This window comes from Chiloscyllium plagiosum, chromosome 17 (genome assembly GCF_004010195.1).
Source record: "Chiloscyllium plagiosum isolate BGI_BamShark_2017 chromosome 17, ASM401019v2, whole genome shotgun sequence".
Lineage (NCBI taxonomy): Eukaryota > Metazoa > Chordata > Chondrichthyes > Orectolobiformes > Hemiscylliidae > Chiloscyllium > Chiloscyllium plagiosum.
The window spans coordinates 26,851,622-26,877,790 of record NC_057726.1 but is presented as its reverse complement, the minus strand read 5'-3'; the positions used below and the strand labels follow the sequence as shown (position 1 = coordinate 26,877,790).

At 39.7% G+C, this 26,169-nt stretch overlaps 1 protein-coding gene across 1 annotated transcript; it reads left to right on the top strand.

Annotated features, from left to right (window-relative positions):
• Positions 1-243: 243 nt before the first annotated feature.
• Positions 244-26,169, top strand: tmed6 (transmembrane p24 trafficking protein 6). Its single transcript, XM_043707512.1, has 4 exons — positions 244-456; positions 12,585-12,711; positions 15,433-15,587; positions 25,585-26,169. The coding sequence occupies exons 1-4, from the start codon at positions 244-246 to the stop codon at positions 25,816-25,818; spliced, it is 729 nt and encodes a 242-aa protein (XP_043563447.1). The 3' UTR covers positions 25,819-26,169.

Genomic DNA, 26,169 nt, shown 5'->3' with positions numbered 1-26,169 from the left:
ATCTTTTCTTCAATCAGCTCATAGAGTAACATGAAGATATAAGTCATGCTTCTCAATGGATTGCATAATTTCTAGTTCAGCAATAGGATCTTTTTGAATGATGTTTGTTTAAAATGTGTATTTTACAGGTGCAAAAGACATTGAGTAGGATTAATATGCAGCAAAGATGAGATAAAAAGTTAATAATTTCTTAAGTTGTAAGTTTTCTGCTTGTGGGAATTCTCTATACATCACTGCAGTAAAATGTCTGCGCAAGGTGCTACATTTATGTCCGTGTGTATTGTTCTGCTTGTAAGTGGAACATCACAAAATACCAAGCCAATAAGTGGTTCCAGTGAATCTGGTACTTTTCGTGGTGCTGATCAATATGACTTTTCCATCGTTATCTCAGGAGGTGAGCAGGAATGTTTCTGGCATTATGCAGACAAGGCAGGCTATTTTTACTTCAATTATGAGGTAGGATCTTACCTTCCTGATTTTGTTGTTACTTTCAAATAAGACTTGGTTGAAGTAAATTTTAAGAATTCTTGTGATGATTAGGTTAAAAGGTATGATGTTAAATATTCCAACGTATTGAAATTTTAAAGTAAGATCTTGCAAATGCTGGAAATCTGAAATAAAAGCAGAAAATACTGGGCAGGTCAGGCAACACTGTAGTATTGGTGGCTAAACATTCCAAGCACCGTTATGGAGATAAGACCTTAGAGTTTAAAATCTGGAGATTTTATTACCTTTTGGCTCTTTTTATAATTTTTTCTGTTTTTATTTAATACTAGTTTTGTAACCTAGATGGTGTCAGAGAATGGCACCTTTGTACACTTTTCACTGTACTCATGTATTCCTATACTTGAGTACATGTGGCAATGAAATCTAATTAAAGCAACATTTCAGATTGATGAACGTTTATTTGCAGTTCTGATGGAATGTTCTCATCCTTACATATGAACTTGATATTTCATTCCACAGTTGCTCTCTGACCTGTTGAGTATTTCCAGCATTTTCTATTTATTTTGAATGAATATAATTTAATGGAGATCATTTGAATCTATTGTTGTGATTATTAAGTTATTCTGTTTAAATAATTTTGTTACTGACAAATTAGAACTTTATTTCTGACATCCAAATAGCGTTGATACATAAAAAAGACAAAAGAAAGTTACAAAATGAAAAACAAGCTGTGTCAATAATTACCCTCTACATCAGTAAGTCATTTGAATCCCATTTACCTACCCTGTTTCCTTGTTCATCAATTTCTTTTAGGAAAACCAATCTGTATCCTGACCCAGACTGGCTGACATGTGACTGCAGATACACAGCAATGTGTTTGAAATTTATTTGCCTTCTGAAATTGCTTCGCGAGCCACTCTGCTCTACTGAAGCAATACAGAAACATTAAAAATAAAACTGAAGTTACAGAAGAATCATCCAGCATGTCTAGCCACTGGGAACAAGGGCACACCCTATCCGATTGATTTTACCAAGTCCTCTGTCTTAATATTAAGGCAATTGTAGCAAACTTGGGGGAGCTGTCTAATAGACTAATTAAGCAGCAGGCTGGCAGAGTTGTACGCTGAATCATACTTTATAGCCAGTGGGCAGACCCTTCAATTTGTCATTCCTGGGTTTGTTTCTACCAACTGACAGGCCAGACCACCAGAAATGCAACTATAGTAATGAGCAGTGAGGAGCAAGTTGATGTAGGAGTCTTCACACTAATGTTTTAGCACCAATGTGCTTGCTGTAATCATGTGAACCTTGCCATGGCATTTGGATGGGGACATTTGTTAGAAAGGGTTTAGAGGGATATGGGGCGGGTGCTGGCAGGTGGGATTAGATTGGGTTGGAATATCTGGTCAGCATGGACGAGTTGGACCAAGGGGTCTGTTTCCGTTCTGTATGTCTCTATGACTCTGAGGCACTGAGTGAAGGTGTCCATTTTACAGCAGTTCAGTAATGACATCATAGTCGTGTTACATTTGGGTCTTGGTGAGGGTCATTTTATTCTGCGTGAGGACAAGGAATTGACTCTACTACAATCAAACACCCAAACTGCACCCTTCCTCTAACCATCTCTGGCAATTGAGCAGTTAGTTTGGAAATTATGCAGAATAGCTATTCTGCGTAATAAATGCAAAATTTGTAGATGCTGGAGGTACTGATGATGTATGTGAAGCGAGAAATAGAGTTAATACTTCAAATCGGGTATGACTGTTCTTTAGAACTGAAGCTGTAAGGAGTTGTCTGGTTTCTTGTTTAACTATGACTTTTGACTGGCAGTTTGCTTCCAGAAAAACACTAGGGAGCTCAGGCGAACAGTGGAATCTTGTGGTGCTTGTCCACACATCCCTGAAGGAGGCATAACAGGTTAATAGGGTAGTTGAGAAGGCATACAGAACACTATCCTTTCATCAGTCCTAATATTAAATGCTGGGAATACTCAAAAGGTCAGGCAGCAAAATGGAATGAGAAAGAGTTCATCTGTAAGGATGAGAACATTCCATCAGAACTATAAATAGAAGGTCATCAACCTGAAATGTTGATTTGCCTCTCTCTGGAGTTGTTGCCTGACCTGCTTAGAATTTTCTGTTTTTACTTCAGATTTCCAACACCTGCAATATCCTGCTTTTAAATTTGGGTTAAAATGTTTAATAAAATTCATTCATGAAATAAGCTCAGCCGGGACTGATGTAAGGAGATAAGAGCTAGGAGGTCATGTTGGAGCTGTACAGAACTGTGGTTAGGCTATAGCTGGTGTTCTGAGTGCAGTTCTGGTCACCACACTATAGGATGGATGTGATTGCACTGGAGAGGGTACAAAGGCAATTCGCCAGAATATTGCCTGGGATGGAACATTTCATCTGTGAAGAGAAGCTGGCTGGTTGTTTTTTTTGGAGAAGAGAAGATTGAAGAGGCTCCTGTTCGAGGTGTTTAAAACTGAGACATGGACAAAGTGAATAGAAAGCAGCTGTTTCCCTTAGTTAAAGGGTCAATAACATGATGCATAATTTTAAAGCAGAAGGTAGGAGGTTTAGAGGGGATCTTTGGGAAAAATCTTTTCACCAAGAGGGTGGTATGGGTCTGGAATACTCTGCCACGGATGGTGGTTGAGTACTGTAAATTAGTACAAATAATAGATTGAATTCAAGGCAGGATTGTGTTGGTAGGAGAGATGCTGCCATGACAGCATGTCTACTAAAAGTAGAAACGTCATCACAGAAAAGTAATTGACTTATGCAGAAACACTGAGCTTCTAAATCAGCAACTTGAGCATATTTACACCAGAACGGACCAGGCCATACGGTATCCCAATAGACATTCCAGGACAAAAAGGCAGAATGATCATCGACAAAGGGCAAATTGTGAATAAGTTTTGTACACAAGTATTGTGCTAGAAGGAAGCACAATGAGTAGGTACAGATTGCCACGGGGGCGATATCGGCAAATGGTACTGACAGTTCACACTAGACCTTACATCAGGTTGGATCAAAACGTATAAGAAGGGATAAATGATTTATGACTTTTGGAATGATGACTGCAGAAAAAAAAGCATCAAGTCAACATAGTGTCAGGTATACACCTGTGTATCATATAACATCGTGTAGATCTCTGTGTTATAGTTCAAGATCGTGATCCAAAAAAGAAGTCTGCAAAAGTAAGGCTGAGGCTATATGATGACATTGTACTCTGAGAAACAGATTTCACTGATAGCCAATCTATGAGTTCCAAATCATAGATAGTAAATAAAAGCCACTCACCTTAGCCTGAGCAATTCTAAAACTGGTATCCATTAAGTACCAGAATAAGTTTGTAACACATTGCAAAACACAAACCATTGTTTATGAAACATATGCTAGAGGAGCACAACAATGTGTTTACAGGTTTAAGATGTCTTCCTGGAAAATATAATCTCGAATGTCTGCTAAGGTAAGTTCTAGTTATCCTCAAGGCCAGACTGAAAGAGAAACAGAAGAATTGGTAAAGAAGTGATTAACTAATAAAGTGATAATCCAGTTCATAGAAGTTATCAGCATGGTAGCAGTAAAACAACCTGGAAAATATGCACCGACCCAAAGGATCTGAATAACCTCTGAAGAGATCTCACTATTGCATGCAAATCATCTCAGCGATTTTGACATAATTTGCAAAGGCAAAAGTTTTTACTACCCTAGATGCACTGGATGATTATTGACTACATTCTGGATGCAGTTTGAGAGACATAGGCAAGTGTGAATGTCCTTGGCATTTCCATGGCTCCAGCGGAGTCAATGCAGACCATAAAAGATTTGATATTTATTCCTAGAATCTAGAGTAGATAGTTTGCTAGCGTATAGATGCAGAGATACAATGGATAAAGTTTTATTGCTGACTATGACACACACACAAATTATAGTACAACTATTAGAGTGAACTTTTCAGATGTACATGAAGTTGAACTAGAAAAAAGTGCCATGAAGGATGCCTGAAGTGAAGTACATAGGTCATGTATTGATAGCAAAATGTCTTCACCCAGCTGTTGCAAAGGTGAGAGTTGTCGCAGTAATCTAGTGAACAACAGATATAAAATTAGTGCACTGATGTTTTGGATAAATTGGCAATTTGACAACAATCTTGCTTGAATTGTCACCAGAGTGTAAACCATTATGCTAACCCACTGCCAATGCCATTGGGACATGGAACAAGAAACAGCATTCATTGAAATAAAGCAACTAGGGGGGATTCAAGATGGCGGCAATCTAACAAGTCTGCCTTGTTGAGCTCTGCACCATAAACTCAGGCAAAATGGTGCTTCCCCACCCCACCCCCCTCCCGCCATATTTTAGATATTGTGGGAAAAGTTGGTAGTTTTAAGTTACTAGAATCACTGTATATCCTTTTTTTGTGAATTGCGAAGATGACTAAAGGCAAAGGGCAGTATGGATCACAACAGGTAGAGCACTCCCCTGCAGTGATGGATGTACCTGCGGCCACAGCGTCAGCCTCCATGGAAACCCAATTGAAATTACTTACTCAGCAAGGCCTGTCTTTGGAGTTTCTTAAGCTCCGAGAAAAGATCGAATCAATGATGGAAGAGACTTGGGCCAGGCTGGTACCAATCTTGGCCATGCTGCAAAAGCATGTGGAGGAGGTCGAATGGCGGACTGTGGCATCAGACATCACAGCCAAATCTTTTGCAGGATGGATCCAAACTTTGGAAAAGCTGGTGCAGGCCTTAATAGAGAAAGTCATCGACCTTGAGAAGGGGATCAGTTAGCCAGCTTTTTTGAGTAATGGCTGCTGCATTTTCTGGGATGGAAAGCCAAGGCGGGCCAGGTGTGGGTTGATTTAAGTTCACCGGGTCTCAGTGCGCAGGCCCAGGTCAGACTAGCGTCCCTGCCTGGTCCGAGTGCAATTCCAGTCCTATAAAGACAAGCAAAAGGTGTTGGAAGCTTCCAGAATGCTGAGGAAGGATCCACATGCCCTGATCTATAAGGAATAGAAGGTTATGTTTTTTGCAGGACTTTTCTGCGGCCGTGATCCGTAAGAGGAAGACCTTTGAGGTAAAGAAGAGATTGAGGGATCCGGATATCCAATAATCTGTAAGGTACCCGGCAGTGCTTCATTTCAGCCACGATGGTCTGTGTACGTCTTTGACTCAAAGAACTTTTTGGACACTTTAAAATAGACTGGCTGGCTCAAGCAATATGGACAATAATGGTTTTTTTTGTTGTTTCTTTCATTGTTTTGTCCCTGTGTTTTTTCTCTCCTCCTCTCTTCCTTTTTTCACTTTACTGGTTTTTGGGAAGCATTGTCAGAACTTTGTGGGTTTTTTTCCAGCAATAATGGAGGTCAGTGTTTGGGTGGAATGGGTGACATGCCCACTTTTAATTTTTATGCTTGTAAGAGTTAGGTATTCTTTACTTTTGTTTTGTCTAGGTTTTGGGCGGGGCTTCAGTGAGAAGGAGCCATGGAAGTGTATGTGGGTAGTGAGAGTGCCCCCTAAGGGCAAAGGGTAAAGTCTCCTAATATCTGTTTTTTTGTATTGGTTTATTGTAACTAGTTTTTAAAAGTTTTTTTGTTTTTCGTAGTTTTTGTAAATGTGTTCTTCAGGCTCTATGAGTCTTTAAATTGTCTCCACTCGGCGTGTCATGAGTAGGGTTTTTCCTCTCGGGGGTTCATGGGTTGTTTAGATGACTATGGCTAGTTGTTCTTTCAAATGGTGCACCTGGAATATTAAGGGAAGTCAATCACCAATTGAGAGAAAGAAAGTACTTTCAAGTCTTAGAAAGGGGAGCGTTGATGTCACTCTATTACAAGAAACCCACCTTGATGACAAAGAACATCTAATGTTGCAGCAAGTTCGGTTCTGACAGGGTGTTCTTTTCATCATTCAACACTGAAAGCAGGAGAGTGGCTATTCTGATTCAGAAGAATCTCCCATTCCAGTTGCGAGATCAAATTAAGGATGAATATGGGTGGTTTGTGATTCTCAAAACTTTAATACATGTCAAAGAATACGGTATTCTGAATGTCTACTGTCCCCTGGCACACCCCATTAAATTTTTGACGGATGTGCTTTCTAGGTTGATTACCCTTGAAATGTGCCATACTATTATTAGGGGAGACTTTAATTGCCTCATGGATCCCACAATGGGTAGGATGCCCAGGGGTTCTCAGGACACTTCCCCACAATCTAAACAATTGGTGGACTTATGTGTGGAGTTGGGATTGGTGGATGTATGGACATGTCTTCACCCAGCGGGTATGGATTTCACGTTTTTCTCCAATCCACACAAGTGCTAGACAGGATTGATTTGTTTCCTGCTCCATTGGCTTTTTTGGATTCAGTGCTGTCCTGTAAAATTGGGAAGGTAGCCATTAGGAGGTTAAGACAAGGGGCAATGGGGATAGGTTCATGTCATTGGAGCATGGATCCCTTTCTCCTTAAGGATAGTAAGTTTATCAAATATTTCTTGTGGGAGTTTAAAGTGTTTTTGGCTATCAACTCGGACACAGCCAGTAACCCGTCTGAGCTTTGGGAGACTGCCAAGGCCTGTGCAAGGGGTATAATCATCTCTTACTCAGCTAGTCATAAACGACAAAGGGGAGAGCAGCAACGTCTGCTTAAGACCTGGCTGAAGACTGCCGAGATTGTATACTTTGATAGGCCATCCGTGATTAAATTACTGCGAATCACAGCTCACTTGGCTGCTCTGAATGCCGCACTTACTCAAACAGCAACGAGAGAGATTCTTTTTGTGAAATAAAGATTATTTGAGTATGGGGACAGGCCAGGTAAATACTTGGCATTTTTGGCTAAGAAAAAGAGGGCTTCCCCCCCCCTCCCCCCCCAATCTATCAGAGAGGGCACTGGGACTCTTAGTTGCGACTCCAAAAAGATTAATATGGCTTTTTGGAAATTTTACTCCACTCTGTATCGGTTTGAGGGCTGTGTGGACAGGTTGGTGAAGATGGAATCCTTCTTTAAGAACCTGGACCTGCCAGGTGTGATTTCGGAGCAGGCATCCCTTTTGAATGCTCCCTTGACAGTGCAAGAGATACAAGAGGCGGGAAGGCAGCTCCAAAGTAGTAAGGCAGATGGTCTTCCGAGTGAGGTTTCGAAGGAATGTATGAATATGTTGGCCACGATGATGCTGGTAGAAGTGCTGTATAGTGATCCTATGACAACAGTCCTTACTAATGGCATATGATCTCATAATTTTAGTATCGGTAGAGGCAGCTGACAAGGTTGTCCCCCCTCACCGCTGCTGTTCATGCTGGTGATTGAGCCATTGGCAGAGGCTATCCAGAGCGACCCCTCTATAATTGTCCCGGAGGTGGGTTCAAGGATGCATAAGATCACACTCTATGCAGATGATCTATCTTTCCTATCAAACCCAGCAGTGTCTGTGCCTCATTTGTACCATGTATCAATTTATTTGGCTCTTTCTCGGGATGTAAAATTAATTTTATGAAGTCGGATGCTATGCCCATGTGGTATGTTGGGGAAATACCTGATCTCGAAGGTGAAATCCAATTCCCTTTTAGGTCATCACAGGCAGGTTTTGTGTACCGAGGCATTTTCATTAATCTCACATTTGACCAGTTATATAAGGCTAACTTTGTGCACTTGCTCGATAAGGTAGGATCTTCAGCGTTGGGAGGTTCTTCCAATATCTTGGTTAGGCCAAATAGCTCTTATTAAAATGAATGTTCTTCCTCACTTATTATATCCATGCAAATGCTCCTTCTAATTTTGCCTAGGCTAACATTGCAGAGACTCACATTTGGCATCACATGCGGCCTCTCATTAGGTTTGCCAAATTGCAGCTTCCCCAGGGAATTGTTGGGGGTGGGGATAGACTTTCCAAATATTAAGAGGTGTCAAATAAGCTCCCTACTATCCTTTGTGAATGATGGGGCTTGTGAGAACCCGAGTAAATATGGCTGGATATAGAGCGCTCCCAGGCGAAGTGCCCCCTTATTAATCTGTTATTCATGGATAAGATGAGGACAGTCACAGAGTATTGTCAGAACCCAATTGTCATCAATATGGTTAAAGCATGAAGAACGATGGCGACAAAGCAAGGGCAGTTTATCTCAACCCTCCTTTCGGCCAGGGTTGATGGACTCTGATTTTACATTATGGGCGTCCAGGGGAGACAGACTTATTTGAGGGGGAGGTCATGATGTCCTTCTATCAGTTGAGTCGCAAGTACGAATTGCCCAGCAGGGACCTCTTTCGTTACCTTCAGGTTAAGAACTTTATCCAGAAAAAGACTACATTTCTGATTGATCCTAACAGGTCTGACATAGAGACGAGAGTGCTTCGGACTACAGATACTCCCCGATTAGCGCCCTTTACCATTTACTGGCAGGTGGCACCTTGAAAGATATTGAGTGGCTCCATGGGATCTGGGAGCAAGAGTTGGGAGTGGAGATTTCGTCAGAGATATGGGAGGACATTTGGGAGAATGTGGGAAAGATCTCAATCTGCAACAGAACACGTTATGCAGCTGAAGGTCCTTCATAGGGTTTATCTAGCCCCAGAGCAGCTTGCGAAATTCAAAAAGGGAGCATCTCCATTATGCCCCACATGCAAAATAGGTATTGGCACTGTTACCCATTGTGGTCCTGACACAAGCTTTGCAAGTATTGGGGCACTATAGCAAGTGTCATATAGCGGATCCTGGGAACTGAGGTCAAAGTAGATCCGCTGTCTCTTCTCCTGTGCCTGCCAAAATTGCTTTTGTTAGATGAGAATGGGATAAAGCTGTTTAATATTCTTACATATTGTGCAAGGAAGAACATTTTCATGAATTGGGACTTGGAAAGCCCTCCAGACCTTCAGGATGGCATAGATTAGTTAAGGAATACATCCCCCTGGACTTCCTTACAAGTATGGTGCACCAGAAAACAGAATCTTTCTACAAGATGTGGTGGCCCTTTCTGCACTATCTAGAAGCAGATTTGTCAGCCATCTTAACTAGGGCTTTTGTATAGCCATGAGACCTGGGCCTGATGAGCCATGTGCCATGAGAGCAAGAATCCCGAATAAGTACAGGTATGCTAATTGATACTTCCCGTGATGGGGAGCTTTGGGGGTGTTGCACGAGTGGAGTAATTTAATTAAATTAATTTGTTCAATTATTTATTGAATGGGTAGCTTTTTTAAAATTTTGTTTGTAAAGTAGTTGTTTATTGTAATTGTTATACTCTTTATATTTTTTGTAATTTTACAATTTCGTAAAGAATAAAAATCTTTTCAATAAAAGAAAATCAAGCAACTAGTCATGGCCATTCAAGTATTGAAATACTATGACGTAAATATTAAGTCATCCTGCATTGTGGTACTAGGAAGACAGGATTTGCAGCCATTCTACTGAACAAGGACAACTAATCACATTTGCATCCTCCACATTCAATCCAAAAGAACAACATTATCCTCAGATGGAGAAAGAGTAACTGACTGTTGTATTTGCTTGTGATCATTTTCAGTAATATCTGCTTGGCAGAGATATAGTAAAGTTTGACTGCAAGCCACTTCCAAGCATTTTTTCAAGTCTTTATTAACTGCTCCAAATTATTTGCAGAGAATGTTATTCCAGATACAGAGTACCTTCTCGACACGAAATACAAATAAGGGAAACAGATGGACATCACTGAAATGCTGTCAAGTACAACACTCCCTATGAAGAAACTATAAGCTGCTACAACAAAATATGAAATTTTCCAGATCCACTTTAAAGCAGCAGCTCCACATGCTCTGCAAGTCATCAACCTGACAGAGACATTAAATATAGCATATTAGTGCCTCAATCAAATCAAGCAAGTCTCCAACTCTCCAAGTTTTGAAAAAGTAGTGATGAAAGGATCATTTGAAATCATCAAGGATTTTTCTGTGGTCGCAACAGCATATTGGGCATACAGAGATGAAAGCACAAGATGGCATTTTGTACAAAGGAATGAGTTAATATCCGTAGTGAGTTGGGAGTGTGCAAGCCATCAAGGAATTGAGTCAATTCTGAGGAAGGCAAAATGTGCTTTTTTTTTTTCTTTTCAGAACCTTTGACACTCCTGTTTATTTTTAAAAAGTATTTTCTTTTTTTTCCCCAGCACCCATGCTATGTGTGTGCAGGTGTGAGACTCTGTGAAAGACACAAGGTGCACAAATCTTTATTCAATTTCCACCACTAGGAAGAAAGGAAACACCTAAGTGGCCAGTGACAAGCTTGATATCAAAGGGCAATGCTGTGTGATCAAACAGTGAAAGGGAGGGCAGGGATTAAATCAAAATAGAGTTAGGGGGGAAATAATGCACTCCACTCCCTGCGGCGCCCACCTGTCCCTGAACAACTCCAGCGTGTTGGTTGACACCGTGTGCTCCTTCTCCAGAGACATTCGGGCTCTAACGTAACCGCGGAAGAGGGGCAGGCAGTCGGCCCTAACAACCCCCTCCACGGCCCACTGCCTGGACCTGTTTATGGCCAGTTTGGCTAGGCTCAGGAGCAGACTCACGAGGAGGTCAAAATGTGCTTTATTTGCTGCACATGAGCGAATAAATCCGGGACCAAGGTTTAACAAGTACCATGCTAAACAAATTAAAGAGTTTCTGATGGCATATGACACCCCAGATAGACCATGTGTTATAGACCAGACCAAACCCCCCCAAATAGCCTCGACCATAACTTTTATCTCATTTAAAGGCAAGTATAGGATGTTGTGTTCCAGATGTGATTCAATTAATCAAACTACTAGGCTTTAAGCAAAATACACTTTATTCTTACACTATATTTAAAATATTAACTGAATTAAAGCTATGTCTTTTTTCTATCAATGTATTTAAGATAATATACATTTTAATTATTACTCATCAGCTGTTCCAATATAGCAGCATCTCATAAATACACCTTTAGCAAAGGCAAATTCAGCAAAACAGATTTTCCTCACTTGCTATCTCCCCACTCCAGGCGAAGCAATGAATGAATCTAGCAGCAGGGAGAGAACTCAAGTTTTAGCAACTTCAACTCCAAACTCCCAACTTCAGTAACTGAAAAGTAAAACTAAACCCTTGGTCTGTGAGAGCCTGACACCACCCACTCATGCTTCTTTTGTCTAATTTTTAAAAATGCTAAAGCTATTCACTCTGCTTTCCATGGAGCAGACTCCTCTTCATCAGATTTATGACACCTCTCTTCAAGAGAACCAGGACAGACAAGTCCCTCTTAAAGACACATCTCATCACACATGGATGAGGCTGGGATAGCCCTTTTCAATCTCATAAGGACTCTTCATCTTGACACCATGGACTATTTTATATAATGGGAGGTAGATCGGGTGACTTCATCTGTAACTTATGAGATTGTGGAGTTCCTGAAAGCACACTTTGGTCATTGCAGCATTTCAAGTATTCTGATGAATGACAACCTCAATTCCTGAGTAAGTACAGTAGCCTTGAAGGACTGGAAAATTCAACACCACACACCATCTTCACACTATCCCCAGTAAAGTGGAAAGTTTGAAGCAAGAGTGAAACCACCAAATGAATCATAAAGAAATCAAGCCTATTCAGACTGCATTCTGTCCAGTTTCATTCTGGCTATTCACAATTGCAGCTTGATACAACTGACTGGTTTTCAGGGCCAGTTACAAATCAGTTACATTGGAAAGGAACTGGAATCAGAGAGATCAAATCCCACAAAGACTGGGGGTTTCTTTCACTAAAAGGATATGAGTGAATCACTGGGATTCTTTTTTTCCAAAGTCAAAGATATTTATGGTCTCTTCTGGTGATTCTAGCCTCTTACTTCCAGACTCTTAAAAATATAATTCAGATTTTCAATCTACTTTGGTGGGATTTGAATGCATATTCTTTATTAGATAAGCAATAATGACCATGCATTTATTATTTTGCTTATTTCACATTTTGAAAAATTATCATGCTGGTACTGCTCAGCATCAAATGGCCTTTATGGTGCACTGACTTGCAAATTGGTTGAAAATCAGATCCATCCGTAGTTACTATATTAATGTATAACTATTGAGGATTTCTGCTTTTCATAATCAGAATTGTGTCTTTCATATGTTTGAAATCTAATTCCTACTAGGTTCAGTGGATGATGGGATTACAGAATAACCGAGCTATAACTGCCACAGTTAATGCACCCACTGGGCATTTGATTGATACATCCAGAGAAGCAAGTGGCCAAATTAATTTCAAAACAAATGAATCAGGTATATACAATGATATTATTTCAAGTAAACTACTGGTAACAGGTTCATTATTGTGCTGTGTTAAATCTGTCTTTTGTATTTTTGTACCATTATTATACCATAGTTAAATAATGAAGCAGCTTGTAAAATTGAATATTCCATTCTATGATGGGGTAAGTTGGTGATGTACTGTGTAGCTTATGGAGTGAAATATTTCTTGATAGATTGCTCAAATTTATTAGCAGAGACATGGGAAACTCTGTTGAGAGTAAGGAGGTTTTTATGAGAAAAGCAGAAACATTGAGGTGGGCAGACATGGAGACGACATGAAGAATATGTTAGGTTCTTATTTTTCATGCAAAATGATCACTTCCTTACTTTCACAAATTAACACTTGTGGTTAATAAATTATAAAATTTAGTGACATTTAGTTATTCCTTTAAATAGCCTGGGCTTCTTGCCTTTAAGGATTGAATCACAGTATTCCTTATATATCTGAATGAAAGCAGTATTTGGGACTGTAACTTATGAGTGAACTTGGAGAGATAATGTGTTTTCCACACGTATTACAATGTAACTTCGCAAGAAATGGACGGAGAGAACACTTGGTAAGACAGGGCCAATATGAAACACTAAGTGATTTTATTTCCCAGTGAGTCAACGGCAGAGCAACAGTTTTGAGTATATTTTCTTGGTTTAATTGGCAGAACTTATCACAGAATGCCTGCAGTGCAGATAGAGGCCATTTGGTCCACAAAGTCTGCACCACACATCTGAAGAACATCTCACCCAGACCCATCCAGGCCTTTCCTCCCTCACCCTGGCCCCATCCTCATAACTCCACATTTATCACATATGATTCTATAATCCACATAGCCTACACACCCTTGGACACGAGACTGAAAAGTAGCATGATGAAACTAACTAACCTGCACATCTTTGGACTATGGGAGAGAACCAGAGCACTGGCTGAAATCCACACAGACATGGGGAGAACTCCATACAGACAGTTGCTCGGTTAGTAGACTAGCACAGTGGTTAGCATTGCTGCCTCACAGTGACAGGGACCTGGATTCAATTCCAGTCTTGGGTGATGGTCTGCCAAATGGCCTCTTTCTGCTCTTTAGGGATTCTATGACATTTCTTTATCTAATCATGCAGAAATACTAAGCACAGTGCATTTCCCCATATGTGTTTTAGTCTGGCGTAGTTCACCATCACCGTCTTCTTTCAGTATGCTGAGCCTGTTTAATTATCAGTGGTAGAGAATAGTCAACTGATCAGTCTAAACAAAAGAGGCACTCGCCTTAACTTGCTAGGTATAATTACTCAGGACATGATGGAGGGTATTCTCCATGTGAAGACAGGACTTGGTCTCCACAAGGACCAGTGGTCACTCTTATCATTACTGTCATGGACAAGATGCATCTGCAACTGGCTGATTACAAGTCACACAGCAAGGAAGCAGACCCTTCAGTCAATTTAGCCAAGACTGGGCATCCATAAGATATTGTGGGCATCAGCAACAACAGGATTGTACATCAACACAATCTGCAATCTCATGGCCCAGCATATCATCACTCTAAGGTGAAAGATTTAAAAAGGACAAGGGGCAACTTTTTTAGAGAGAGTTGTCCATGTGTGGAATGAACTGCAAGAGGAAGTGGTGGATGCAGGTACACTTACAATGTTTAAAAGACATTTGGATAAGTTGATGAATAGAAAAGGTTTGGAGGAATATAGGTCAAATGCCGGCAAGTCGAACTAATTTAGTTTGGGGACATGGTCGGCATTGACGAGTTGGACCGAAGGGTCTGTTTCCATGCTGTATGACTATGACTGTTAGGAGCTGTGCGAGATATATCTTCTGCTGTAAGGAACTCGTGCAGAATTCAACTGCCTTTACCCAAAGACTGTATGACATCAGATTAAGTAGAACTTAATGTAACATGTATATTAACTCCTTCAGAACTATTAGCTTGTACAACAATTAGTTGCTCAACTTGCTTAACGTAAACAAGTGAAGAAAGGCAATTGATCTGAAACACTGGATGCGGTGGAATCTTTTATGCATCTCCGGTGATGCATTGGAAGTGGAGAAGGGATTTCGTTGGGCCTGCCACCATTGCACTTAAGTGCAGGGACAGGAAAATGTGTGGTCGACATTCCCGTCCTGCGCCAATTGATGTATTTGAGCGGTCAATTAATTACCACTCAAGGATCTTGTTCTGCCACCACTGGTATTAATGCAGCTATAATTAGGCTTATGTCATGCAACGTGCACTTGCTTGTTGTCTCCTAGGGTGCAGGCCTCTCTCCTTCAAGTGCACTTAGCGTTTGATCAACAATCATGGCATTTTTAAAGGGAGCCCACTGAAACCAACCCACTGCCGTTGTCACTGACCCACCTACGCCCTCTACTCCGTGAATCCCATCCCATCAAACCCTCCCACCCAATACTTAGCTGGGACTTTGATCACTCCATAATCCTGTGTGTCCGATGGAAGCCCAAATTGCATATAGTTGCCCAACAGCTGATGTCACTGAATTTTATCATGCATTAACTACAAGTATCAAGTTGCAAAAATAAAGGAAATAGTCAATTTGAAGGGAAAAAATGTTTTCTGTCTTAAAATTGCTGAAGAAATCCAACAAATTGTTGTTGATACTACAGCAAGATTTTTAAGAACTGATTAAAACAATATTGCATTTCGCAGACAATCATGTTTTGATTTCTTTCAGGTTTTTATCAAATTTGTTTGAGCAACTTTTTGTCGCGCTTTGGATCAAAGCAGATCTTTATCAGTTTTGGAGTTTACTATGATGGTTTTGGTGAGAAAACAGAAGCAGAAAATAAAGCAAAAATTCAATTGAATGATACACTTTCTGCTATTCGGGTGAGAAACAATGATCAGATTAAGATATCAGCATATTTAATACTGTCTTCTTCTCTTCCCTTCAAAGCAATCACCGCTACTGTTGTAAACATTTTCTTTCCTGGCCTGATGGATTAAGAATACAAAGTTACTATATGGTGTTATACTGTCTTATTTTAAAATAATTTTAAAGTAAGGGGCATTACATTTGCAAACTTTGATGAGGCATTCCCCAACAATTTTGATGGCAAGAAAGGGACTTGTTTAATTTGACTATTTTAGTCAAAACTGAAATTGGTAGGCTTCATTTATTCCTTTTTTATAAACTGTTGAATAAAAATGTACATTTAGCCTTCAATATCTTATTTTATACAAGTCAACCTTGGAATTAAACAGACATTGACACAGAGTCAAAAATGTCAATTCACTGATGGCTCTGATGGGGAAATAAGTACATAGTTCATCGTTGTAAGTCGACCTTTGAAACCTCAGCAATCCTTCCAAAAACAGGGATCAACTTGTATGCTATGTACAAGTTGTAAAATGTTTGTGTTAGTGTCGGTGGTCGTCATTTTGAAGTGTGAAGAAAAGAACATGGTAATGCAAATTAAAACAGTGTGATGCATATATAGAAACATGGAAAAGAGGAATAGACCATTCAATTCTTCAAACCTGTTACATCATTTAATATGATCGTGGTTGATCATCTAACTCACTACCCTGTTCCCACCTTAGCCCCTACCCTAAATGCTCTGCTTATAAATCTTTTACCATGCACTCAATATTGATGTCAGGCCATCCGGGCCATATTTTCATCTCTATTTCCTTTTCCAAAATAATATTGCTTGAATTATTCCTATTCTGATATGCCTGACTATATTAAAGCATTCAATTAACTGTGAAACTCATTCTCTTCACCATCCGATGCAAACAGTTAATCAAATTTGTTTTGATTCACTTTGGTTATGGCATTCTTATAAGGATTCCACTCTGGGTCAGATTTGTTGCTTTTGCTCCCAGAATGATCCTGCCACAACAAAACATCTTCCTCTCCATCCACTTAATTAGATATTCTGTATTTTTCGAACAATCTCAAGTCAGTTTAATAGCATCTCATAATTTGATGACAAAACCACATAAAACATGAATGGAGGAGCATGCAAATTTCCATTCTCTTGGCAACTGGTTTTTCTCTGTTAAACATCCATTTATTTCATTCAATCTGGACATGATATTTAAAAGGCTTGTTGAGGCACATATCCAATATTAAACTATAAATGTTATATCCCTGTTATAACTACAATTTAATGTTAATCTATTGATTTCATTGTTTATCTCAAATCTGAACATCTTGTTTCCTGATAAGCCCTATTTGGATGCAATATCAACCCACAATTTCACTCCATCTTAATTCATTTAGCCATTTTCATGTACAGTTCATCAAAGTCCAAAGAAATTTTAATTCCCTTTCAGATCCAGATGTTGTCTCAACTATTTCTTTCCAATTCTAATCCTGTGAGCTGTAAGGCCTTTTCCCAAGACTATTCACATCACTGTCAGCTAATACATCCACAGACATTTAATAATCCGCACTGTTTCAAACAAACATTCCTGGTTTCAAGGTTTTCACAAATTACAACCCCTACATATAGATAACTTATTCCTTTAACTACTCTGAACAAGTTCCTTTTCTAGGAGAAGCCATTCTTACACCCGACTTGAGTCACGTCTCTTTTGAACTGAATTTCAAAGTTTTTTAACTAATGTTTTAAGTAATTGTTTTTCCATCCTAGCTTCTGCTGAGATAATGGTTTAAATGTTTGTTTTATTTCTTTCTCCTGTTATAAAACCCCAAAATATAAACAAACTTCTCCATTAATCCTCAAGGAGGCCTTCAGTATTCTTCTCTTTGGCATATGCTGACTTAAACTCATGGTTCCAAAAAGACTGACCTAGTTAATTTTTAAACCACTTCACAGAAATGATTAACACTCATTCATCACAAGTTTGAAATCTGAACTCTGAAAAAGAATTTTATTCTATATTATATACACACACACCTAAATCATACACCTTCCATCACATTTTAACCTAATCTTGAGAAGTAATTTGTATTGGAATGGGTCCTTGAAACTCTTCAGAATGTTTATACTACTACCAGAAATATAATGAACATATATGTACTGGGCCAAATTAAATGCTAAGTTTAGCAAAGATTTGAAAGCAAAGCTAGTTCGTGAAGACAGTTTATGGAACAAAGTAGGTTAGTTGTGCAGATGAACAAATGTCTCAGAGACTATCAAAGGATTTCAATGCCAAAATTGTATGTTTTTGATGTTACTTCATCAAACAGTGGCAAAAATGAGTATCCATTGTTACAGCAATAGCATAGGTGAAATGCCTGTGAATTTTGATATTTCAAGCAAAACAAAAGGTGCAGTAAAAAGTTTGAAAATAGTTCTAGTGAAAACCAAAGGACAAGGAAAAGACAAGGTTCACAGTGATACAAGTCTGCATGGCTAACAAAATGATATTAAAATCATTTTTAATTTAGTTTTCAAATATAAAACCATGTCACAAACCAAGTTCCCTACAGGAATAATTGTCCATGTGTATGAAAATGGCTAAATGTATTAAGATGGAGTGAAATTGTAAGTTGATATTGCATGGAATTAGGGCTTATCAGTGAGCGGAACATTCAGATTTGAGATTAAGAAATGAAATCAATAGATACCAGTGATTTAAAAAAAAATTATAGTTATAACAGGGAGTCTAAAGTTTGTAGTTTAAACTTTGGATTTTGTTTTGCTAGGTGTTTGAAATATTCTAAACTGTGTTATGATTAGATTAGATTCCATACAGTGTAGGAACAGGCCCTTTGGCCTGACAAGTACACACTGACCCTCCGAAGAGCAACCCACTCAGAACCATTCCCCTACATTTACCCCTGACTAATGCACCTAACACTATGGGCAATTTAGCATGGCCAGTTCACCTAACCTGCACATCTTTGGTGCTGTGGGAGGAAACTGGAGTACCCGGAGGAAACCCATGCGGACACTGGGAGAATGTGCAAACTCCACACAGACAGTTGCCTGAGGTGGGAATTGAACCCGAGTCCCTGGTGCTGTGAGGCAACAGTGCTAACCACTGAGCCACAGTAGATAGCTTGGTTTCTTTTATCTCATTTTTCCTTTTGCATTTGTGGGCGGCACGGTGGCACAGTGGTTAGCACTGCTGCCTCACAGCGCCAGAGACCCGGGTTCAATTCCCGCCTCAGGCGACTGACTGTGTGGAGTTTGCACATTCTCCCCGTGTCTGCGTGGGTTTCCTCCGGGTGCTCCGGTTTCCTCCCACCATCCAAAAAGATGTGCAGGGTCAGGTGAATTGGCCATACTAAATTGCCTGTAGTGTTAGGTAAGGGTAAATGTAGGGGTATGGGTGGGTTTCGCTTCGGCCGGTCGGTGTGGACTTGTTGGGCCGAAGGGCCTGTTTCCACACTGTAATCTAATCTAATCTAATCTAATTATGAATTTCTGTTCTATTGTTAAAACCAAATCTGCAGCCTGGTTGTTCATATGTTTCAGTGCAAGATGACCATGTTAATTAAGAAGAACAAAATATGATGTATTAAGACAAATTTAACTCTGGGATATCACCTGTCCAGTGTGTCATTATAAGAGGTGGGAAGACCTTGTTCTCAAAGTGCGTTTATCTTTGACATTTTATTCAGGGTACATTCTTTCTTCCTCCACGCTTGCATAATTTTCCTTTGTTCACCAGCAGAACTCAATCCTGCAGTACAGTTATTTGGTGAGTCAGCAAATGTTAGCTTGAAACCGGCTTTATACTTCATTCAGATGAATGGCGTATCCAGGAGTAATTGAAATATTTCATAATGCACTAAGCTATAATTACTGCTGAGTAATGTTTGTTGCCTTTGAAAAATACCTTTTTACAAGTCTTGTTCTTTTGTAAGAAAATTAACTTTAGAAGTTCTGTCTTTCTCTTTTCCTAATCTTTACATAATAATCTTCAGATATTAATAAAGAATGCACCCTGAATAAAATGTCAAAGATAAAATGCACTTTGAGAACAAAGACATCCCACCTCTTATGATGACGCTACTGGACAGGTGAAATCCTAGAATTAAATTTTCTTTATAGATCATATTTTGTTCTTTCTTAACTTAACATGGTCATCTTTTACTGAAATATATGAACACTAGGCTGCAGATTTGGTTTTAACATTAGAACAGAAATTCATTATGCAAAAGAAAAAAAATGAGATGAAAGAAACCAGTGGGCGGCACGGTGGCACAGTGGTTAGCACTGCTGCCTCACAGCGCTAGAGATCCGGGTTCAATTCCCGACTCAGGCGACTGACTGTGTGGAGTTTGCACGTTCTCCCCGTGTCTGCGTGGGTTTCCTCCGGGTGCTCCGGTTTCCTCCCACAGTCCAAAGATGTGCAGGGTCAGGTGAATTGGCCATGCTAAATTGCCCGTAGTGTTAGGTAAGGGGTATGGGTGGGTTTCGCTTCGGCGGGTCGGTGTGGACTTGTTGGGCCGAAGGGCCTATTTCCACACTGTAATCTAATCTAAATCTAATCTAAAACCAAGCTATCTACATATAACACATTTTAAAATATTTTAAATGCCTGTCAAAACAAAATCCAAAGATTAATCTATAAACATTAATATTAGATTTCCTGTATTGTTCTTCTTGGTTTGGACTCTACATGGCTCAATGAGGATACTTCAGTCTGATGGTTGAAGAACTTCATTGTTACTTTCCCTGCTGATATATGTTATGAATGTCTTTTAGAGGTCTCTGCATTTGTAACATGGATTAGAAAAAATCTCTGAACTAGGAAAACGTGTGGACTGCAGGCAATGAAATGAGTGGCAATTGCCATTCCTTTGTTGCTGAGAGCCTATCTCGAATCATTATGTTTCCCCCATCCCCACACTTGCATAGAGATATTCCTTTAACCTCTAACTTCATCTTTCCTTCCAAGTCATACAGATACTTTTTCTCCCGCACCTCAATGGAATTTGACATTCTCTCTTCCAAACCCGTTTACGTGGTGTTGTTTCCCCCCCTTCAGCTAAGTTGATATTCTTCACATTGATTTGAAACTCTGCACACATTGGCTGTCAGCAGACACATGTAAGAACTCACGTATTTTCATACATATGTACAATAAGATTCTGCGCAAATTACAAAGACATTTAGGAGTGTGAAACAAGATAGATCTGAGGGAATACTGGCAATCAATGTGAGATGCTGTTGGCTACCATATGTTAAACATCATCAACACTGGATGACGATAATAGAGCAGAATTCTGTACTGAAATATGTTGAATGCATCAATGGTTTAAACAAGGAAGCAACATTTTCTGAATCAAATTATTTGATGGATTGAAACCTTTATGTCCTTCCAAACTAAACAGTTTAAAACTGAAAATGATGCATCAATATATACTGTTAAGCTGCTGTTAGTACAAAAACTTGCTGAAGACACACCTGAAGAGAAAATAGAGTAGGTACTCATTCTAGATTTTCTAGGGGTGTAGATGTCGGGTGGAAAGTGTCAATGATGCAAAAGAGCTGATGTCGAATCAGCCACCCAGGAGACACTGAACAACAATTTACAGAACTGAAAATGAGGCACTGTGTATAATGGGGTGCTTAATCCACTACTGCCTGAGAGGAATTTCCTCAAGTCTTCCATATTATCAATTATATAACTTCTGCATTATACTAATTGATAAATATAGGCCAATGTGGCAGCTAATGATCACACAATAAATCCTATGAACAGCACAAATTTATTTTTAGTGAGGTTATTTGAAAGAAATATGATATTAGCTCTCTACATTTCTTTGATGAGTGCTGTGAGTTATTTTAGTATCCACCTGCTCCAAAGTCGAAACTTTTGTTTTAATGTGTCATCCCAAGCCCACCACCTCCACCAGTAATAGTCTTTTATGATGATTATTATTAGCAATTTATTCCATAATTTTTATTAATTGAACTTAATTTTTCCAATTACCATGATAAAATTTGAACTCCTGTCTCTAGTGCATTCTTCCAGGCTTCTGCATACCTAGTCCAGTAAATTACTAGAATGCAGCCTGCCAGTACTCATTACTGTACGTGGATATAAACCTTGGTTTTGTGCTCAATTACCTTCAGATTTAGAAGTAAGTGTCATGCTAATGGAACCAAGCTGATCCATCAAAAGGATTGAATGTCATACTTATTTGCCCCACTGTGAGCATATGATATGAAATAACCAGCCACACCAAAATCCTGTGAACGAATGAAAAATTTATCACCATAGATCCATTAAATTGAGAGTTTTGGTTAACATTGATTAGATTACTTACAGTGTGGAAACAGGCCCTTCGGCCCAACAAGTCCACACCGACCCTCTGAAGAGCAACCCACCCAGACCCATTCCCCTACATTTACCTCTTCACCTAACATTACGGGCAATTTAGCATGGCCAGTTCACCTAACCTCCACATCTTTGGACTGTGGGAGGAAACCGGAGCACCCGGAGGAAACCCACGCAGACACAGGGAGAATGTGCAAACTCCACAACAGACAGTTGCCAGAGATGGGAATTGAACCCAGGTCCCTGGCTCTGTGAGGCAGCAGTGCTAACCACTGTGTCACCGCCCCAAAACATAATCTCTGAGATTTACCTAGGTTTTGCAAATGATTATAAAGTCCAAAAATGACATTAAAATCATGTTTGACACTGACTCATTAGTCTGTTTTCCACTTCACATTGCCATGCATTTGAAGCTTCCCATTAATAATGCAACCCAGACCATGCTGATCCATAGCCAAAGTGGCCAATGTATGTCCTATCCACAAAAAGCAGGAAAAATCCAATTCAGCCAAACGTTGTTTCAGCAGTCCACTCTCCATTCTTAGAAAAATACTGGTAGTGTTGATTATCAAATGTATCAAATACATTTCCTTATTAATATCCTGCTTTCTCTTCCTCAGTTTGGGGTCTACCAGTACCATTTAGCTCCAGACTGCATGACAGCCTTGTTCCAAACATTTACAAACGATATAAATTCTGGACGTAAGGATAGAATGATTGCACTTGATACCAGGTGGCATTTCGTGGGATATGGCATCAAAGAGCAGGAGTCATATATCACATAAATGAAGATGGTCATAGTTGTTGTACAACAATCGTTACAGCTCCAGGATGTCTCTGGTGCCATTCCTTGGGGCAATGTCCTGAACTCTTTGGAGATATTTTTAATCAACCTGTTCCAGAAATGATATTATGCAGCCCTGGAGCAGTTAGGACTTGAATCTCGGTCTTCTGGCTCAATGATGCTTAATGAATTATTTTACTTCTATCATTATTTCCTGATGATTACACAACATTCAATTCCATTCATAAGTCCTGAGATATTGCAGCAGTTTGGGGCTGTATGTGAAAAGACCTGAACAGCATTTAAGCTTGGCCTGCACATTTATGCCACAGAAGTGTCGGATGGTGACCATCTCCAACAAGAGAGAATCTAACTACCTACCATTGACATTTAATGTTGAGTATTTACATTCCCCACATAAAAGACTATGACTGTCAGAGATGGCAAGTTTCAGAATTCACATCCATCTCTATATTACCAGAAACTGAATTGAACCAACTATTTATATACAGTGACTGCAAACAGAAATTTGAATCAATCCATTTGAGTGGCAGTATATAATCTTTAAATATTCAAGACCTTCACCATTGCTGCACCCTGGTAGTATGTACAATTTGCAATATGTACTACAGCAACTCACCAAAGCTTCTTTGACAGAAGCTCCCAAATCTATTATCCCTCCTACCTGGCAGCAGGCACATAAGAACGCCAGCAGCAGTCTGAGCATAAAGAATCTTTCAGCTTTTCTGTTGGAAATCTTGGAACTCTATACTTAACCCACACGTTGGGAGTATTTTTACCAGATGCACTGCAATGGTTTTAGGTGCTGGCTTACCATCACATTCTTCAAACAAATAGGAATAGGCAATAACTGATTACATGCCTCCAATGCCCAAATCCAGTAAATTAATTTTAAAAATGTGAGGTTTGCATAGCCAGTCTGATTTATCTTCTCCCAAACAGAGAGGAATACATGAGATGACTAAGCATGGATCATACATGTGCACACACATTTTTGCAATCAATTACAAAGAATACAGAAACATTCAATTTTCTCCCATTTCCTGCTGATGTTGCTGATTCTTTTCAGAAACCGAGAAGTCCTAACACATCCATTCCACATGAGCTGAATCGAGGCACCAAGCAATGATAGGCTGGCTGAGCCTGAACTCTTTGAAATGTAGCACTCCTTTAGACTCATTTTCTGGTCAGAGCCAAGGACCCGAGGGCACAGCTTCAGAGTGAGATGAGGAGGAATTTTTTTCAGCCGGGGTGGTTAATCTGTGGAACCCATTGCCACAAAGGGCTGTGGAGGCCAAGTCATTGAGTATATTTAAGATAGAGATAGATCCTTGATTGGTAAGAGGTTCAAGAGTTATGTGGACAAGGCAGGAGAATGGGGTTGAGAGTCATATCCGCCCTGATCGAATGGTGGAGCAGACTCGATAGGCTAATGTGTGTAATTCTGCTCCTATGTATTATAGTCAAAAAGGGTGCTGCTGGAAAAGCACAGCAGGTCAGGCAGCTCCTGGCCTGCTGTGCTTTTCCAGCGCCACACTTTTTGACTCTGACTCTCCATAATCTGCGGTCCTCACTTTCTGCTATGTATTGTGGTCTAATGAATAGCAATAAATTTCTCACTCCCATCCCACAACAGGGAAACTGAGGTAAAAGGGGAATTTTCCCAGGCAAGGAAGTGGTTTTCCGTGCAATAATTAAATCCCCTAAATTTTTTGACAGTCTTATACACTTTACTCATCTTCAGCTGCACTTCCCTGTTCTTCAGCTGCACTTCTGTTATCTGCCTTCGCTAGGGCGTAGATGAAGTTTATGTAGCTCTGACTTGCATCTCCTATAAAAAGCAAGAGGAGTTCACCACTCACAGCAACTGCAGCAGCTGTCGAAGCAACACAGTGGCAGCACTAACTGCCTTCTCCTCAGCCACATGATTTTCGATTAGACAAAAGGGAATGGAGTGGTGTAGTGCTAATGACATTGAACCAGTAATGCAGCATCTCAAGCTAATGTTCTGGGAGCTTGGTTTCAATAAAAATCTGGAATAAAACTTGAACAATGTAATCACTGTTAATTACTACAATAAATCCATCTGGTTCATGAATGTTCTTTGGAAAAGGAAATCTGCCTTCTTACCTGGTTTGGACACATGTGACTCCAGACCCACAGAAATATGCTTGCATTAAAAACTCGCCTCTGGCCTGCTAGGGATGGTGAATAAATGCCCATATCCAATTAACTAATTTTTAAAAATAAAAACTAGCCATTTCCAGCCAGGCAAGATATAGTCTACAGACAGAAAATTAGCTCTTTCAACATTGCTGAGTGGCATTGTCTCCAGAGGAGCAGATTTCATGGCAGGGCATTGCCAACTTCAACAACCTCCCCGAACAAATCCTCATTCTGAGTTGGTCAGGTGTGCACACATTGCCAGTAGCATTAAGATGCTGCTGCACAATTTTAAACTTCAGGAACACCAAAGCCTAATGTCCTTTTGAATGATTGTAACACATCCTGGTGTCAATTTATTTCTATTTCCTTCCTTTGACAGAATCAGTGTGTCATCCCACCAACTCTCCTAGATTGGCCAGAGAACTTAGATGTAGAATGCAAATGCTATGAATTCACTAAAGATCTTCAACAAAGCCTGCTTAAGCTGTCAATGAGTTCATGGCCCACTAGGTGTCCTGTCATTTGGGCACTAAACAAGTTCAGAAAATTTCACCCATGCGGCATGCATATTCATTGGTGGGTAATTTATCATTTTTAAAGTCTGTCTTACACCTAATTTAACATCCACCTTTTTCCTTTTCACAGGATACTACCATCAAAGTACAAAGCTACGTCTTCCACATGTGGAGATACTATAACTTTGCCAGGATGCGCAAAGGAGCTGATTATTTTATTGTACTAGCAAGCAATAATTATGTGAATCGGTGGTCATTTGCCCAGAGTGTAGTCATTGTTTCATCTGGTGTATTACAGCTTTACTTTCTGAAACGTCTATTTGCTGTGCGAGCCACCACCGCAAGTGAAAAATCCAGATGCTAGATGTAGTTAAATTGAAAAAATATCACAGCTAATTCAAGTGGATTACTAGAAATTGACAAATTTTAAACAAGCTTTATCCTTTCATCTAATGTTAACTTCTCACAGACCATTCAGTACTAGTTTATTTAGTTTCCTTGATGCCTGAACTGCCCTTGTTTTAGCCTCACAAAACAATAAGGTGAATCTGCCCACAAATGGATAAATATGCTTGTCTGAAACTTGTGGATGTCTTTACCATTTTAGTAGAATGTGGATGCCCAAAACTGCTGATTTCTGATTATTGTTTATATTCAAATTTTGAGGGAGATTTTATTTCCAGAGATGACACAAACAAAATGCATGGGAAAATGA

Excerpts from the sequence above, each read along its gene's own strand:
- tmed6 (XM_043707512.1), top strand. The coding sequence starts at position 244 with ATGTCTGCGCAAGGTGCTACATTTATGTCCGTGTGTATTGTTCTGCTT. Across the intron at positions 457-12,584 it reads ATTTTTACTTCAATTATGAG|GTTCAGTGGATGATGGGATT; the intron begins GTAGGATCTTAC and ends AATTCCTACTAG. Across the intron at positions 12,712-15,432 it reads TTTCAAAACAAATGAATCAG|GTTTTTATCAAATTTGTTTG; the intron begins GTATATACAATG and ends GATTTCTTTCAG.